Source organism: Xylaria bambusicola, assembly GCF_022495145.1.
Source record: "Xylaria bambusicola strain CBS 139988 unplaced genomic scaffold F5B22scaffold_31, whole genome shotgun sequence".
NCBI classification, from domain to species: domain Eukaryota; kingdom Fungi; phylum Ascomycota; class Sordariomycetes; order Xylariales; family Xylariaceae; genus Xylaria; species Xylaria bambusicola.
This window is the reverse complement of record NW_025953584.1, coordinates 449810-463422: the sequence shown is the minus strand read 5'-3', so window position 1 is coordinate 463422 and position 13613 is coordinate 449810. Positions and strand designations below refer to the sequence as shown.

Genomic DNA, 13613 nt, shown 5'->3' with positions numbered 1-13613 from the left:
TTCCATTGTCCTGTTTCGATTACACTGTCGCGATGCCATCTAGTGGGGAGGCTTTCGGCGACTGAGATAAGCGGCTCTGGAGTAAGCGTCTTAAGCGAGCAGGCGAAGGATGAGGCGGGTGGTTAGGTAGTGGTTCGAGTGGCTGACGCCAGACCGAAGCCGGCCCGACCACTTCGAATCCTCCTAGATAACCGGACGGCAATTTCCACCATCACCATGATTCATTGCCAACAACCGCGGGAAAGATATTCTAACAACCATTTTCTACGAGTAGCCGAATACCCTAGTAGTTCATGTCTACCCGACGGTCAGGTAGACATGAATACAATGATATTTCTTATCGCTAACCGCAGTCTCTGCGCCGAAGTCCGTCGTCATTGATGATGAGCAACTTAGCAAGGCAAAATGAAATTCCTCTGTCTACATGGATATCAGCAATCGGCTGCGATCATGCAGTCTGAGACACCATTCCTCAAACACATCTTCGAGCATGCATTGGGGGAAGAAGTGAGGCTATACTATCCCTCAGGTCCATTCCCCTCTACCCCAACAGCATCGAATGAGCCAACATATGCGTGGTGGCCAGAGAATTCGAGTTCAACCGACATTCACACTTTCCGCTATCTCTCGGATATTCTGGATGAAGAAGGGCCCTTCGATGGCATCATCGGTTTCTCTCAGGGTGGAAGTGTGGGCTCTTTGATCGCGGCACTCCTAGAAAGGCCAAAGTTCGCACGCCCCGCGAACTTCACAACGCGCCACGGTCCGCTACAGTTAGTCATCTCATATAGCGGCTATCATGAAGACGATGAGCGATTGCAAAAATACTACACTCAGAAAATCAAAACGCCTATATTTCATTTCATCAGTTCGACCGACCCTGTGATGGCAGAGGAGCGATGCTTCCGTTTAGTCAGGCGATGCGAAGATCCCGACGACAAAGTGGTTGTTTACACCGGCTCAGGCTTTCATCGAGTTCCCACGACTAAGATTACATCACAAGCATTGTCGCGATTCTTGGTTGAAGTGTTTGGGTAGTGGAGGAGATGTTCAAGTAGAGGTGTATGAGACACGCAGTCTCGTGTAATCTGCCTCGCAGCTAGTTTGACAATCAATACATTGCCTTTTCGATATAATATACTGACTTCTCACGTTTGGGATGTGAAATTCGATATTTACTGTTTGTGTATATAATAAAAGATGATTCTAGTCACCCGTAAACCAGCGCAAAGGTCACTCAAGATGATGAATAAATGAAGATAACATTGAGCTACCAATACACCTGTAAGAAAGAAATTTACGTTCAAATTTTCTCAAATAAGTCATGTGGTAAACAGTTTGTCAGCTTGCTTTTTGCAGAAAGAAGGGCGTGATGAAAAGGGATTCGCTGCGGCAATTTTGAGCTGGGATCTCAACTCCTAAGGCAATTCTCAACTATTTATAAGAGATAAGGCATATGAGAGACTAGTGTAAGGAGAAGCCAGAATAACTTCGGGATTTACTACTGTTAGGCACCTAATACACTGCTGGGCTTATCCCAAGACGTCCACCATCAGTGATCACGACGTTCCCGTTCATATACTTCCCTCCGGTTCCAGCCAAGAACAGTATTGCCGCTGCCATGTCTTCTTCGTCTCCCACATGGCCCATAGGAATCTCCTCAACCGGGATGGCCATTGGAATATGATTCCTATTTGTCTCGTCCAGCTTTCCCCGGCCGACCGACATCTCGGATGGGTAAATTCCTGGCGCAATGACATTCTAAAAGTTTGGTAAGGATCGCCCCCAAAAGCCGCAGGTGAGAAATTCGATAACATACCGATCGGATACCCCATTGCACGAAATTTGTAGCCATCATCTTCGCAAGATGGTTTGCAGCCGCCTTGCTGGGGTTATAGGTGAAGGACGTGCCCAGAATCCTGATGAAAGCTCCAATGCTCCCAATTGTCACAATCTGGCTTGATTGAACAACATTCTTTTTCTCATTGCCCTTGTTAAGAAGACTAAGGAATGCAATGCTGGGGAACCAGACACCGCTGACATTTGTCCGTAGAGTATCGTCCCAGTCGGTAACTTCATCTTTCCAGAGAAAGTCGCGAATGCCGTCCACTGTACTCAGGTCGTGTTCGCCTTTCGGGTGCACAAACTGACCTGGAATATCGCTGAAAGGCGCCGGCCGGGTGAGAGCATTATGCCTGCGACCAATAGTTCCAGCGTTGTTGACTAAAAGATTAATGTATCCCGTCTCCTGACTAATTTGAGACACGACAGCATCCAAAGATGCTTTATCAGTCACGTCAGCGACAATAGGTATTATATTGCCATGGATCTAGATGTGTATAGATTAACTATCACTTTCTTCTCCGCGATGTGATAACAGTAGACATACCGCATTCTGCTGCGCGGCAGTCTTCAAGATTCCTTCACGTCTCCCCAGGATGTAGACCTTGGCACCATTGTGTTCAAGCGCTCTAGCAATCATCAAGCCAATGCCTGTCCCTCCGCCAGTCACTACCGCGACTAAGCCAGAGACAGAGAAAAGTTTTGAGATATCCAGCGATGACATGATTGGATCACAAAGTGCCTAAGTTGATTATGTCGAATGATCTGTTAGGTTTTTGGTGCTTGTTCTGGACTTCGTTGTTAACTATATCGAACGACCTCAGCGACGATAGCTGTCTTACGCGCATCCTACTAAGTATTATCCGATGTCAGATCACTTCACTTGTTCGGTTGCATTGCTGCCGAGCCGCAATCCCTTAATAAGCCGCAGGTTGCCTGTGAGACCCCACATACTAATTACCCGAGAATATGGCACCAGCTTACAAGAAATGATACATCGTGTCACGTTCGGCAAAGATGGAAGTGATACAAAATGAAATGAATGGCATCACCTTCAAATGCTTAGCGTATCTCAACCGCGACCACCGAACAACCGATGTCCCCGAACTACCGGAACATCAAACATAGTTCCAATATCATACGACAGCTCTTATTCACGTACTCGGGATGATGCGATGATGTTGGCATCGTAGGATAATGATAGCAGAATAGAAGATCTCGATGGGCGGAATCATAACTTATAAATGCCTCTCCAAGATTCCGTCGATAAGAGAAATGACGGTGCTATCAAGAGCAGGTTTCAACATATTTCAGCTTTTTTCCAGATTTGAAAATGGCATCACCTAATACTGCGATCCCAAACGCCTTCAAGGGGCTAGAAGGGCAGCCCGAGTTTCCTGCTGATACGCCTTTTGCGCAGATCTCCAACATCTCTCACCAGAAGATTCTAGATGGGGATATCGATGAGATCGCCAAGGTCATCAAGTCCGGCAGGGACATTGGATTTTTCCGCGTCGACTTTAGAGATTCCGAGACTGGCAAGAAATTCCTAGCAGCAGCAAACAACATGTTCGCTTTGGCTGAGGAGACGTTCAATCTTCCCACTGAGACGAAGCTTGCTGACAGCTTTCTCAAGCACGGCGACACTTTGCTTGGGTAGGTTGAGTTTCGGCCCACCATGATTCGCTTGCTCGTCTCCTTTACTAACGTGCCTCATAGATATAAGGGACTCGGAGCTTCCGTCGTAGATGAGGAAGGCACCCGCGACAATAATGAGCAGTACTGGATTGGCTGTGGTGACATTGAGGGCAATGGCCATTCGCCTGCTGTCTACAACGACGTCATCAAGAACAAGCAGGCGCATCTAAAAGAGTTCATCGACCTCGGCAAGGACATCACTGACAAGTTCCTCACGATCCTCGCCTCCGCCATTGGCCTTGGACCCGAGAGCCCGGAATTCTTGCCGAAACTGCACAGTCATAGCAACAATTCTGGCAGCCACGTTCGTCTGCTCAAGTGCCCTCCTAAGACTGGGGGTTCCCACGTTAGCTTACAGCCACAGTATGTATCCTCTACCTAGCTGGTAGTCTCTTTGATAGAGGCCTATTTACCGTCTGTCGGAGTTGCACTCCCAACTCTGTGACGAATCTGTTTCCAATACTAACTCTTGTATAGCACTGACTGGGGCACATTCACCGTGTTGTTCAATGCTCTGGGTGGACTCCAGATTTATATGCCAGAGAACCTTGTTGGCCCTGGAGAAGAGCCTGGCTGGCGATACGTCAAGCCCGAGCCTGGAATGGCTATTTTCAACCTCGGCGACGCATTTGTCAAATGGTCAGATGGGGAACTGAAGAGTACCATTCACCGAGTGGTAACTCCTCCCGGAGATCAAGCGAAGTGGATGAGATATAGTCTTGCATACTTCACCCGCCCCAACAACGATGTTCTTCTGAAGCCACTTGGTAGAAAGGCTTTGCCTTCTGATGCAACTAAGGAATACCCCACTTTCAAGGAGTGGGCGGTGAGAAGGGCTACCGCCGGTAGGTCTGATCGTTTCCAGAAAGGAGATTGGGTCAGGGGTCAAGGAACTGAGCCAGTCATGAGCGCTCAAGCGAGAATTGTAGTCTGATTTCCTAGTGAAATCGTCTTTCGAATTCTCCACTCCGACAGAAGGATCAGGGGCTTACTTGGTTGATGAAATTACTGTGTGCAATACTCAAGATGTCTCATTCGTATCACTCTGATTATATTTTTCTCAAAATTCCGCTAGCTGTATTTACAAATTCGGTTGAACGAAGAAACAAACGTCTCACATGCTGTCCTTTAGCCTTCAATAACTGCCCTGAATCGTCAAAATAGTCTTGCGTGAATCTACAGACCCAGACTTAGCTATGCCAATCTATTCGAAGTCTCGCTAAATAGATGGAAATTAAGACATAGCTATGAAAACACATGGTCGATCATTCATATGGGAGGATTTCTAGCGGATTAAGTTTGCTCAAGCATGATGTTGTCGATAACACTGTACATGCTAAAAGTCAAGGCCTGAAAGCGTGATGAATAATTCTCTCGGCAAAGTAATCAGGTGCTCGGCTATCTAAAAGATAAGCAGTACCTAATGTATCTATCGACCGTCTTTATGATTCTCACGCCTGTTCGTAGAGTCGTATATATATTTCTTTGCAGGCGATCTAAAGGGATAGACAGCCTCTTAGCACTACAGTTGGGGGGTTTAACTTAGGTTTATTCTCAATTACTGAAATCAGGTATGAGTATTCATTTCATCCTAATTGAAATAGGCTCTACTGGCGTTACTGAGACTCTTATGAGTTGTTATATGTTTGGCGAAATGTGAATCTAGTTCCTATCTAACTTCCACAATTGGAATTTCTTCCGGAAGAACCAAGACCACACCGAACTTAAGCCGAGAGTCTCAAGCAACCAGACTGTTCTCGAAAATGGTCCAATCCAATATGACTTCGGAGGGTTAGTCTTCAACACCTGTTTGACAACAGATCGGGCAAACTCCTCAGTAGGCATCGCCTGAACACCATGCTTGTCGTGAGTCGTTCGCTGATCGAAAGAATCAGCAATAGGCTGGTATCTGGAGTCCCCGGGTAGTGTTCTCTTCTTCCGTGTCATCAAACCACTGACAACTGGTCCAGCTATTACGGTCATCACTCGCACGCTAAGTGTGGTGTTAGCCTCCATGGAATAGGAAGATGGAGGTTAAGCTGCTCACCTCCAAGGGCTCAGCTCTATCCGCAATGTATTGCTATAGGCGAGCAAAGCGGCCTTACTCGCATTGTAGGAAGACCCAAAAACATACGGTGCATATGCGGCCAAAGACCCTACATTGACAATGAGTCCCTTGCGATTGATCAAGGGGGTGGAAAACGCCTGCGTCATTCGGACAAGCCCGAAGACGTTGACGTCGAAAATGCGCTTCAGCTCATTGATATCCACGTCTAGGGCTGGCATAACATAGTCTAGGAAAGGATTAGTGACTTGGTTTGAATAAGAGTTACTCTGTGCCGAGCCATACTCATTCCTCTAGTTGATGTTAGTCTCATCTAAGCCAGTCTCATATTCCCATAGAAGGATACACATACGCACAGTTGACGAGGACGTCAAGTTCATCACCCAAATGTCCAATCACATGATCTTTCAGCGTTTCGACACTTTCGCTCGAGGTGACATCCAACTCAAAGCAATTAATTCCTAACCCTTCAAGCTCTTTGAGTTCTTCGCCCGGTAGCGAGGTTGCGAAAACGGTGAAATCTGGTATGGGCTCAGCTTTTTATAGTAACAGCATCGTGTACGATTGCCTACCATTGAGTAGAAGAAACTCCCTTGCCAAAGCTTCGCCAATTGACCCAGGACTACATCCTGTGATTAACACACTCCTTTTCTGAGATCGGGGACCCATTTCGATGACGGGCTTAGATTGAAGTGACTAAGCCTCCTCACTGGACGACCAGTCTTCTGACCAAAGACCTGTCATTGCGGCCAACCAGTACTCGGCAGCCGTATTATATGCACATAATACATGAATTGTATCTAGAGATATAAGAGCCGTTCTACCAGTCCCGAATTAGGTTTCGACTTACTCAATCATAGTGTGTGATCTCGGTAGTATCTCATCGGTAACGCTGCAGCTCTCGGTTATTTCGTCGGTATCGGCAATACCAGATGAAGAAAACTTCCTATTCCAGTGTCTCTCTTCGTGCCACACGTGACATAACCGAGCATCCCTGACACTCTAATAGTGTCGATGATCAAGAGACGTATGCCAAGATAATAATCTTCAAGCTGCAGATTGTATAATACACGAGTTACGCAATATGATCTGTTCAATTTCGTGTTATATAATTACACATTTTCTCCTCGAATTTCGATAATGGACTTGAAAGATACCTCTATTTCTCTTTCTCGAGTGCAGACTCTCGATGTCACTGCAGATATACAGGGAACTGAAGAGCCGACTGTTAGCGACGACCCAAGGTAGGTAGATGTCGTGTAATATTCCAGGGGCAAGTCATGCATGCTGATGAACACAGGTCTTGGCGGCTCGGATCCAAATGGTTGATTCTGCTGGTTGCGAGTTGGCTCTGTCTCGTTAGGTAAAGATCTTCAAATGAAACTGTTTTCGGTAGCCTGCTTAAGTCCAGCAACAGCCCATTGGCATCATCCATACTCGCGCCGGCAACGGGATTGATGAACGCAGAGTTTCACAATGACTCCGAGACATTGACTACATTTACGGTTTCTTTCTTCATCTTAGGATATGTGGTGAATAAGCCTCGAAATATTCCGCCGACATCAAAAACTAAGCATATGAGATAGGTCGGTTCTCTCATCGCGGCTCCCTTGAGCGAGCAGTACGGCCGTAAAGTAGTAAGTTTTGGGTCATCAAACTTCAGATCTTAAAGCTGACACCATTTGCAATAGATTTTAGACATCACTACCACAATCTTCGCAATCTGGCAACTTGCTTGCGCCCTTGCTCCAAATATCACCTCTCTCCTCATTTTCCGTCTCTTCGCGGGACTAGGAGGATCAGCATGTCTTTCGATCGGGGGCGGCATCGTGTCCGATCTCTTCGACTCGAATGAACGAGGGACCGCCACAGCAGTCTTCGCATTGGGACCTCTTCTAGGACCTGTAATCGGACCAATAATTGGTGGGTTTCTATCACAAAAGGCTGGCTGGAGATGGGTAATGATCTGCCTTTCCCGTCAGACCGAAATCTACTGATAGATGCACACAGATATTCTGGTTTTTGTTAATCTTAGGAAGTCTAACGGTATTACTTCAAGTATTTTTGGGCAGGGAAACCAACCTTCGGGTCATAAGGGCAAGGAAACACGCGTTTCAAGGTCGACCTCTGAGCTGGTGGCACCGCTTAGACTGGTATGGGCCAGTTGAACCTCTAGGCTCAGACGGGCCGAAAGAAATTGACTTGATGCAATCAATGCTGCGACCTTGGAAGGTATGTTCTTTCAGAACGGGGCCCTTTTAAGAAGTATTACTGAGTTGCTCTATTTTTTAGTTCATCTTCACGTCGCCAATCACTGGAATTCTGTGTCTTTATTCTGGGTTTATCTACGGACTCCTATACCTACTCCTTACAACCATTACGAGAGTTTTCGTACAGCAATATCACTGGAGTATTGGGATTTCAGGTCTTTCGTACCTAGGAATTGGTATAGGATTCATTCTCGGGGTTGTTGCGATTGGTAGCACAAGTGACCGCATTGTAATGAAGCATGCGAAAGGGAACAACGACATCGTCGTCCCGGAAGTCAGGTTACGAGTTTGCTTTTATTTCTCGTTTCTGATTCCCATATCATTCGTGTGGTATGGGTGGTCAAGTCATCAACAGGCCTTTTGGCTCGCGCCAATTACGGGACTCGTGGCTTTTGGTCTGGGGATGATCGGGGTTTTTCTTCCCATTCAGACGTACATGATAGATGCCTTTCCGGAATATGCTGCGTCATCTACAGCTGCATTGGCATCTTCGAGAAATGTAGTGGGCACTTTCCTCCCTCTAGCGGGGCCGTTCCTCTGTAAGTTATATCAGTCCCGACACTAGGGCTTCCATGCTAATCTTCAAAACTGTATAGATGAAGCTTTAGGTCTTGGTTGGGGAAATACATTGCTCAGCTTCGTGGCGTTGGTACTCATTCCCGCACCTTATTTTATTGCCAAGTACGGTGAGAAGCTGCGGTTAAAGTACCCTATCAAGATATAAGCAACCGATTAGAATAATGATAGTTGTAAGAGGATGTCCCCTCATATGTGTTCATGAATATCGTCAATTACCACCTCGTGTTCACGCTCACCAGGAGCATGAAGATCTGGTTAACATGCAGTAATGAAGCAGATTAGAGTGGCCGTGGCCAGGAGTACAGGGAGGCAACTAATTTCTCTAACGCTCAGTCAGCCAGGTGGCTGGCAACCTACTACGTAATTTACTGGCCCCCTTGATTGAGGGCTGACTCTAGCCATAATAGAGGGTTCATGTAGATAGTATCATGATGAATGAGGTTTATACGAGTATTTGCTGTAGAGTACTTCAAATTCGATAACAGCCAGTACTAACAGAACATTAAATGCATCCCTAGGAAACAGCATTTCGCAAAACATGAACATAGTATCAATAATGCTGCTAACAGTCACTACTCGTCATTTCATTATATTAATATTTAATACGCGCAACTGGGTTGCGAGTGTGTTATTTTCCCCATCTGGCATCCAGCTTATGACACCTCATTGCGTGGAACTCACTACACGATATTGCAAAGCTCTGTATTCTAGTTAGCGAATGTCTAGTTAACTGTAGACCAGATCCTTACCCAGTCAAGCTCAAAATCACGCGCCGACACGTCTATTATCTTGGCGACATATCGGCTAAAGCCAATGACAATGACTGCGCGTCATGTTCTCCATTCCCGAGTGGTCGATGTCGACAATTCACTGGGTAATCTAACACATGTTCTACCCAACGAACGCCTCACCACCATAATTTTTGGTTCCTAACACTTCGCCTTACCCCGCTATAGTCCAGATCACTGTCCATCATTATCATCACGGTCCCGTTCCTTCTCCCGCTCTCGTCCACCATCGGGACTGCGGCTACGGCTCCTGCCGCGATTCCCCCGGTGTGACTGCCGGTTTCCTCGTGCTCCTTTTCCTGGTGGTGGTCGTACGAACGCGAAGTCGACGTAGATGGTCTGATCGAGTAGTTTGGTCTCGTGTGCGCCGTCAATGGCTGCCCGCGCCTCTTGGAGCGTAGGATATTCGATGAGCGCGTATCCCTACATCAATAAAAGATGACGGTTAGCATTCGATAGGCTTTAAGGTTTCTATGGCTACGTTTCCTTGGGCGAGGCGTCATGAAGCAAGCAGCGTAGACCGAAGATTAGGTGAGAGTAGTTCACATGACTTACCTTGACATAACCGCTCCGACGATCAAGATTCAGGTGCAGATTCTTAATTTCACCAAAGTCGGCAAACTTATCGTGCAATGTCTCCTCGTCAGCCTCCTCGTGCACGTTGGTGACCATGATGATCCAACCCTCGATTGAGCGCACAGCAGTCGCTTTCGCGTGTGTCTGCATGTCGCCGACCTTCGCCTGGGTGGCCTGGGGAGAGCCGGGCTCGTCAACGTCCATTTCTACGTCAGCCATGTTGGACACGTGTATGATATAGAAGTCGGCAGATCCGAAAAGCAAGAATGGTTTACGAGGCACCTCCAATTGCTGGAGCTTTTGGCTTTGGTGGTTTGTCCTTGCAATGGGAAAGGAAAGGTACTAACCTAAGTACCTACTTCCTATGGTGGGGTGGTTGCTGTGCTAGCTTTAGGGAGCAGCTGCGCATGTTTTAACAGATGGTCGCCAGCTGTCAACGCCACCCCAGCGTCATTCTACAATCGCCTGTCACCTTCTGACAGAGCTGATCACTCAACTATTTGATACAATTGTAAGCTATTAGGTTGAAAAGCTAGAAGTCATTCACAAGCACAAAGAGTTAACAAGAAAAAGACGATCTATATCAAGGTAATTTATTGCAAGGTATGTCTATTTTAAGCTAGGAAAGGAGTGGGTTAGTAAGGAATCATAGTAAATATGGAGGCATAAATGTCCTAGCCAGTAGGTTGCCACTCAGCCATTTACTCCTCCAATATCTCCAGAGTTCTATCCAAAGTGAGGATGACACCCTCTCGCGGGACGACAATATTCGGCGTAACCCAGAGATTCTGCATAGCGGAAGCGGGCATGAAAGTGAACCTCAACCCCCGGAATTCATATCGTTGAGTAAGAGCTTCGAACTCCTCCGTGGAGCCCACTAGAAAGACACGAACGTTTCTCTGTGGTGTGTCGTCAGTGTGCATCGTGACCGATGCCTCGAGGCTTAGGGCGCTCTCTGGGATGTCAATCCCAAGAGCCTGCAGACTAAATTGCCGGACACTGGGGATGAGTTCCTCCTCGGGGTCAAGCTCGCGCTCGGCGTCAAGTGAGTGGGATGGGAGGTAGAATTCCCGTTCTTCAGCGAAAGCATTATATCCCACTAGTATTTCGCGTACGCCGTTTGCGGTGTCGCGGTAAACCATCAGGCTGACATTGTAGAACATCATTTTAAATGGAGATGTTAGTAAATTGAGTGTTGTGGATTGTTGTTAGTAAGTAAATGTTGAATGCGTTGATTGCGTTGGTGCTGAGTGATAGGAATTCGATGAGAGGCTGATTATGTTGTCTATATTTATACCCATCTTCATTAAAACAATGTTCTTTGTCCGCACCAAACGGTATCTGAACAATGCCATTGTTCACTTTATTACTGCATAGAACGTATTTGCTGCTCATTTTCCGAGTTGTCTTTCAACAATCTTGTTGAGTGGCAGCGATGCTGTCCTGCTCGAGGTTATTGTCAGCAGAATTGCTGGTCTGAATCACGTACCTACAATGTGAAAGATCGAATCTGAAATTGATATGTTGTAGTCAATGCGGTGAACACAGTAAAGTCTATCCGTACAAGTTTTCTTAGTTATCTTACCGAGTTCAGTAAGAACCTCAAGCGGCCGTTAGTCCCACCGCTGATAGTCAACTTAGTGTATGTTGAAATGTAGAGCTATCCACCTCTTTAGGTGTTGATGGCCGAAGCTGTATATATGTAGAGACATGAGAACATCAGAAGCTACTCAGCTTCAGTACAGGTATGAAGACAGTACATCCAATTGCTAGAAAGCCTTCAATCAATTGCGCATGCTTAATATATGGCCGCTAGCTGTTGCCCACTCGCCGTTTAATACAATTCTAAACTGTGTACTGCATAAGAGTCAATAAGTTGAAATATCAATAGTTATTCACAAGGGAAAAAAGTCTACTAATATGAGCAAAAGGATTATAAAGCCAGTTTTTTAATATATTATTGAGATTAGCTATCAAGTAGGTTAACTAGTAAAGAAACATTAAGAGATTAAATTTAAAAGGGAGTTAATCGTCTTCAGAGTGAGTAGCTAGCTTATTACAATCGAGTAATAATGCGGATAGAAGCTAGTCGGCGAGTTGTCGGCTGATCTTCAGATCTCCGACATAGCTAGGTAGGTAATTAAGGGCTCACTATCTCCGCCGTCAAGGATCCATCCGGTGGGATAATTTGGTCAATGCCCAGCGCGGTATATTCAAGCGACTCTCGATCGACGGCAATCTCCGGCGTAAGCCAGAGGCTAGTCATCGATGAAAGCGGGAGGAAAGAATACCTCCACCCTTGAGTTTCTTGTTGAGTGAGGGCCTCAATCTGCGCCGTGGAGGGCACTAGAAAGACCTGGACGCCTCTCGCGTCCCCGGCTCTTTCTACCGTGACCGATGCGTTGCGGCTTAGGTCGCGATATGGAATGTAGACTCCAAGATGCCGCATAGCCAGTCGCTGAGCACAATGAATCGGCTCCTTGCCGGGTTCTAGAGCCTGGGATAGGACCATGGCTTCCGAGGCAAGATATCTTACCAGTATTTCCCGTTCACCGGCTGCATTGTCCCGGTAAACTAGGAGGCTGATGCTGTAAAAGATCATCTTGAATGAATATGCTAGTATTGAATGTTGTGGATCGTTGTTAGTCAATGTTGATAAGTATGTTTTGTTAATGATGCTCAGTAATAGAAATTCTATGAAAGGCTGATTATGTTATATATATTTATAGATTTATTTTTACTGAAACGATGTTCTTTGCCGTCTCAACAAGGCTATTGTTCTGTTACATAGAACGTGTATGTTATTCATTCCATAGGCCACTCAGCTTCACTACGGACACGAAGACAGCACATTTAACAATTACCAAAGAGTCTACAATCAAGATATTTTGATGAAGTGTTATATTGTATAACAAAACGAGCGTATCCGATAGTATATACTCGTTCGAACGCATTGAAAAGCATCCCTTCGCAACTTTGTGCGGTTCGTCTGACAAGACAATAATCCTCTGCCTGTACCCAACGCCAGCAGGCTATGCAATTTTGTGCAAACCATACCCAACCAAACCATGCGTTCAGTAACAATGCTAGAACGCCAAAATGCCATCACCATACCCATGTTTAGACCACCCATATTCATACACCAACGACCATGACGCCATTCCATGTGCCATTATGGCCACTAGGATCGAAAATTGATTTTAGGTAGCGCCGTTCACAATTTTCCTTTCCCGTAGTCAAATCCAACCCCGTTTCACAATCCCGTCTCTGCGTCTCCTGCTTCCTCCACCAAATCCTTATTATTTATGGTCCATTCTCAGAACCATATACCTCCACAAGTGAGACCAATCCCAGCCATTGGTCGAAATTCACAAACAGTATGCATTATATGCAGTGGAGACCAAATCCCCATCGATGACTTTATCCTCCGAATCATGTCTTCTTAATCAAGACATACTCGTAACAGGGCCGAAATTCGCAAAATGTGCCTTTCGCGCAATCGCGATGTGAACCTGAACGCCTTGAACGCCAATTCATCATTCTAAAAGATGTTGATTCTGGTTGAGACCATCCATTGCCTTTTGAAGCCTAATTTGAGATTTAAACCGATACTTTTTTTTTGGTGTTTTTGGTATTATTGTTTCAGTCCATAGACCAAGCCTTGTGTAAAGCGGCTCCTTGTTCAAACAAAACAGGGTAGATTCTCTGATGGTAAGTCGAACAGCAGCGATCAGTAGATCCCGTTCCAGGTCGGATCTTTGCTCATGACACTTGCGATTGTCATGTCGACAGTTT

At 46.0% G+C, this 13613-nt stretch overlaps 8 protein-coding genes across 8 annotated transcripts; 3 read left to right on the top strand and 5 right to left on the bottom strand.

The window, feature by feature from the left end:
* Nucleotides 1-127: 127 nt before the first annotated feature.
* F5B22DRAFT_613397 (serine hydrolase FSH) lies at nt 128-1136 on the top strand. Its single transcript, XM_047975402.1, has one exon. It carries the CDS (start codon nt 406-408, stop codon nt 1036-1038), a length of 633 nt encoding a protein of 210 aa, XP_047829369.1. The 5' UTR covers nt 128-405; the 3' UTR covers nt 1039-1136.
* Nucleotides 1137-1370: 234 nt separating this feature from the next.
* On the bottom strand, nt 1371-2707 carry F5B22DRAFT_613396 (uncharacterized protein). Its single transcript, XM_047975401.1, has 3 exons — nt 2390-2707; nt 1820-2329; nt 1371-1761 (listed from the first exon to the last, which is right to left on the bottom strand). The coding sequence occupies exons 1-3, from the start codon at nt 2564-2566 to the stop codon at nt 1516-1518; spliced, it is 933 nt and encodes a 310-aa protein (XP_047829368.1). The 5' UTR covers nt 2567-2707; the 3' UTR covers nt 1371-1515.
* A 113-nt stretch (nt 2708-2820) lies between these two features.
* On the top strand, nt 2821-4654 carry F5B22DRAFT_286153 (uncharacterized protein). The gene is made up of 3 exons (XM_047970355.1): nt 2821-3498; nt 3562-3903; nt 4018-4654. The coding sequence occupies exons 1-3, from the start codon at nt 3176-3178 to the stop codon at nt 4472-4474; spliced, it is 1122 nt and encodes a 373-aa protein (XP_047829367.1). The 5' UTR covers nt 2821-3175; the 3' UTR covers nt 4475-4654.
* A 548-nt stretch (nt 4655-5202) lies between these two features.
* Nucleotides 5203-6378, bottom strand: F5B22DRAFT_657486 (uncharacterized protein; the record flags this gene model as incomplete). Its single annotated transcript, XM_047980048.1, has 5 exons — nt 6178-6378; nt 5958-6126; nt 5891-5898; nt 5588-5834; nt 5203-5533 (listed from the first exon to the last, which is right to left on the bottom strand). Exons 1-5 carry the CDS (start codon nt 6272-6274, stop codon nt 5203-5205), a joined length of 852 nt encoding a protein of 283 aa, XP_047829366.1. The 5' UTR covers nt 6275-6378.
* Nucleotides 6379-6745: 367 nt separating this feature from the next.
* Nucleotides 6746-8599, top strand: F5B22DRAFT_657484 (putative MFS multidrug transporter; the record flags this gene model as incomplete). The annotated part of the gene is made up of 8 exons (XM_047980047.1): nt 6746-6849; nt 6906-6968; nt 7023-7137; nt 7192-7242; nt 7297-7563; nt 7616-7837; nt 7898-8414; nt 8472-8599. 8 exons carry the CDS (start codon nt 6746-6748, stop codon nt 8597-8599), a joined length of 1467 nt encoding a protein of 488 aa, XP_047829365.1.
* A 306-nt stretch (nt 8600-8905) lies between these two features.
* F5B22DRAFT_613393 (uncharacterized protein) lies at nt 8906-10146 on the bottom strand. The gene is made up of 3 exons (XM_047975400.1): nt 9798-10146; nt 9204-9665; nt 8906-9154 (listed from the first exon to the last, which is right to left on the bottom strand). The coding sequence occupies exons 1-2, from the start codon at nt 10035-10037 to the stop codon at nt 9417-9419; spliced, it is 489 nt and encodes a 162-aa protein (XP_047829364.1). The 5' UTR covers nt 10038-10146; the 3' UTR covers nt 8906-9154; nt 9204-9416.
* A 194-nt stretch (nt 10147-10340) lies between these two features.
* Nucleotides 10341-11113, bottom strand: F5B22DRAFT_657482 (uncharacterized protein). Its single transcript, XM_047980046.1, has one exon. It carries the CDS (start codon nt 10982-10984, stop codon nt 10520-10522), a length of 465 nt encoding a protein of 154 aa, XP_047829363.1. The 5' UTR covers nt 10985-11113; the 3' UTR covers nt 10341-10519.
* A 788-nt stretch (nt 11114-11901) lies between these two features.
* Nucleotides 11902-12466, bottom strand: F5B22DRAFT_613392 (uncharacterized protein). Its single transcript, XM_047975399.1, has one exon. It carries the CDS (start codon nt 12418-12420, stop codon nt 11959-11961), a length of 462 nt encoding a protein of 153 aa, XP_047829362.1. The 5' UTR covers nt 12421-12466; the 3' UTR covers nt 11902-11958.
* Nucleotides 12467-13613: the final 1147 nt, after the last annotated feature.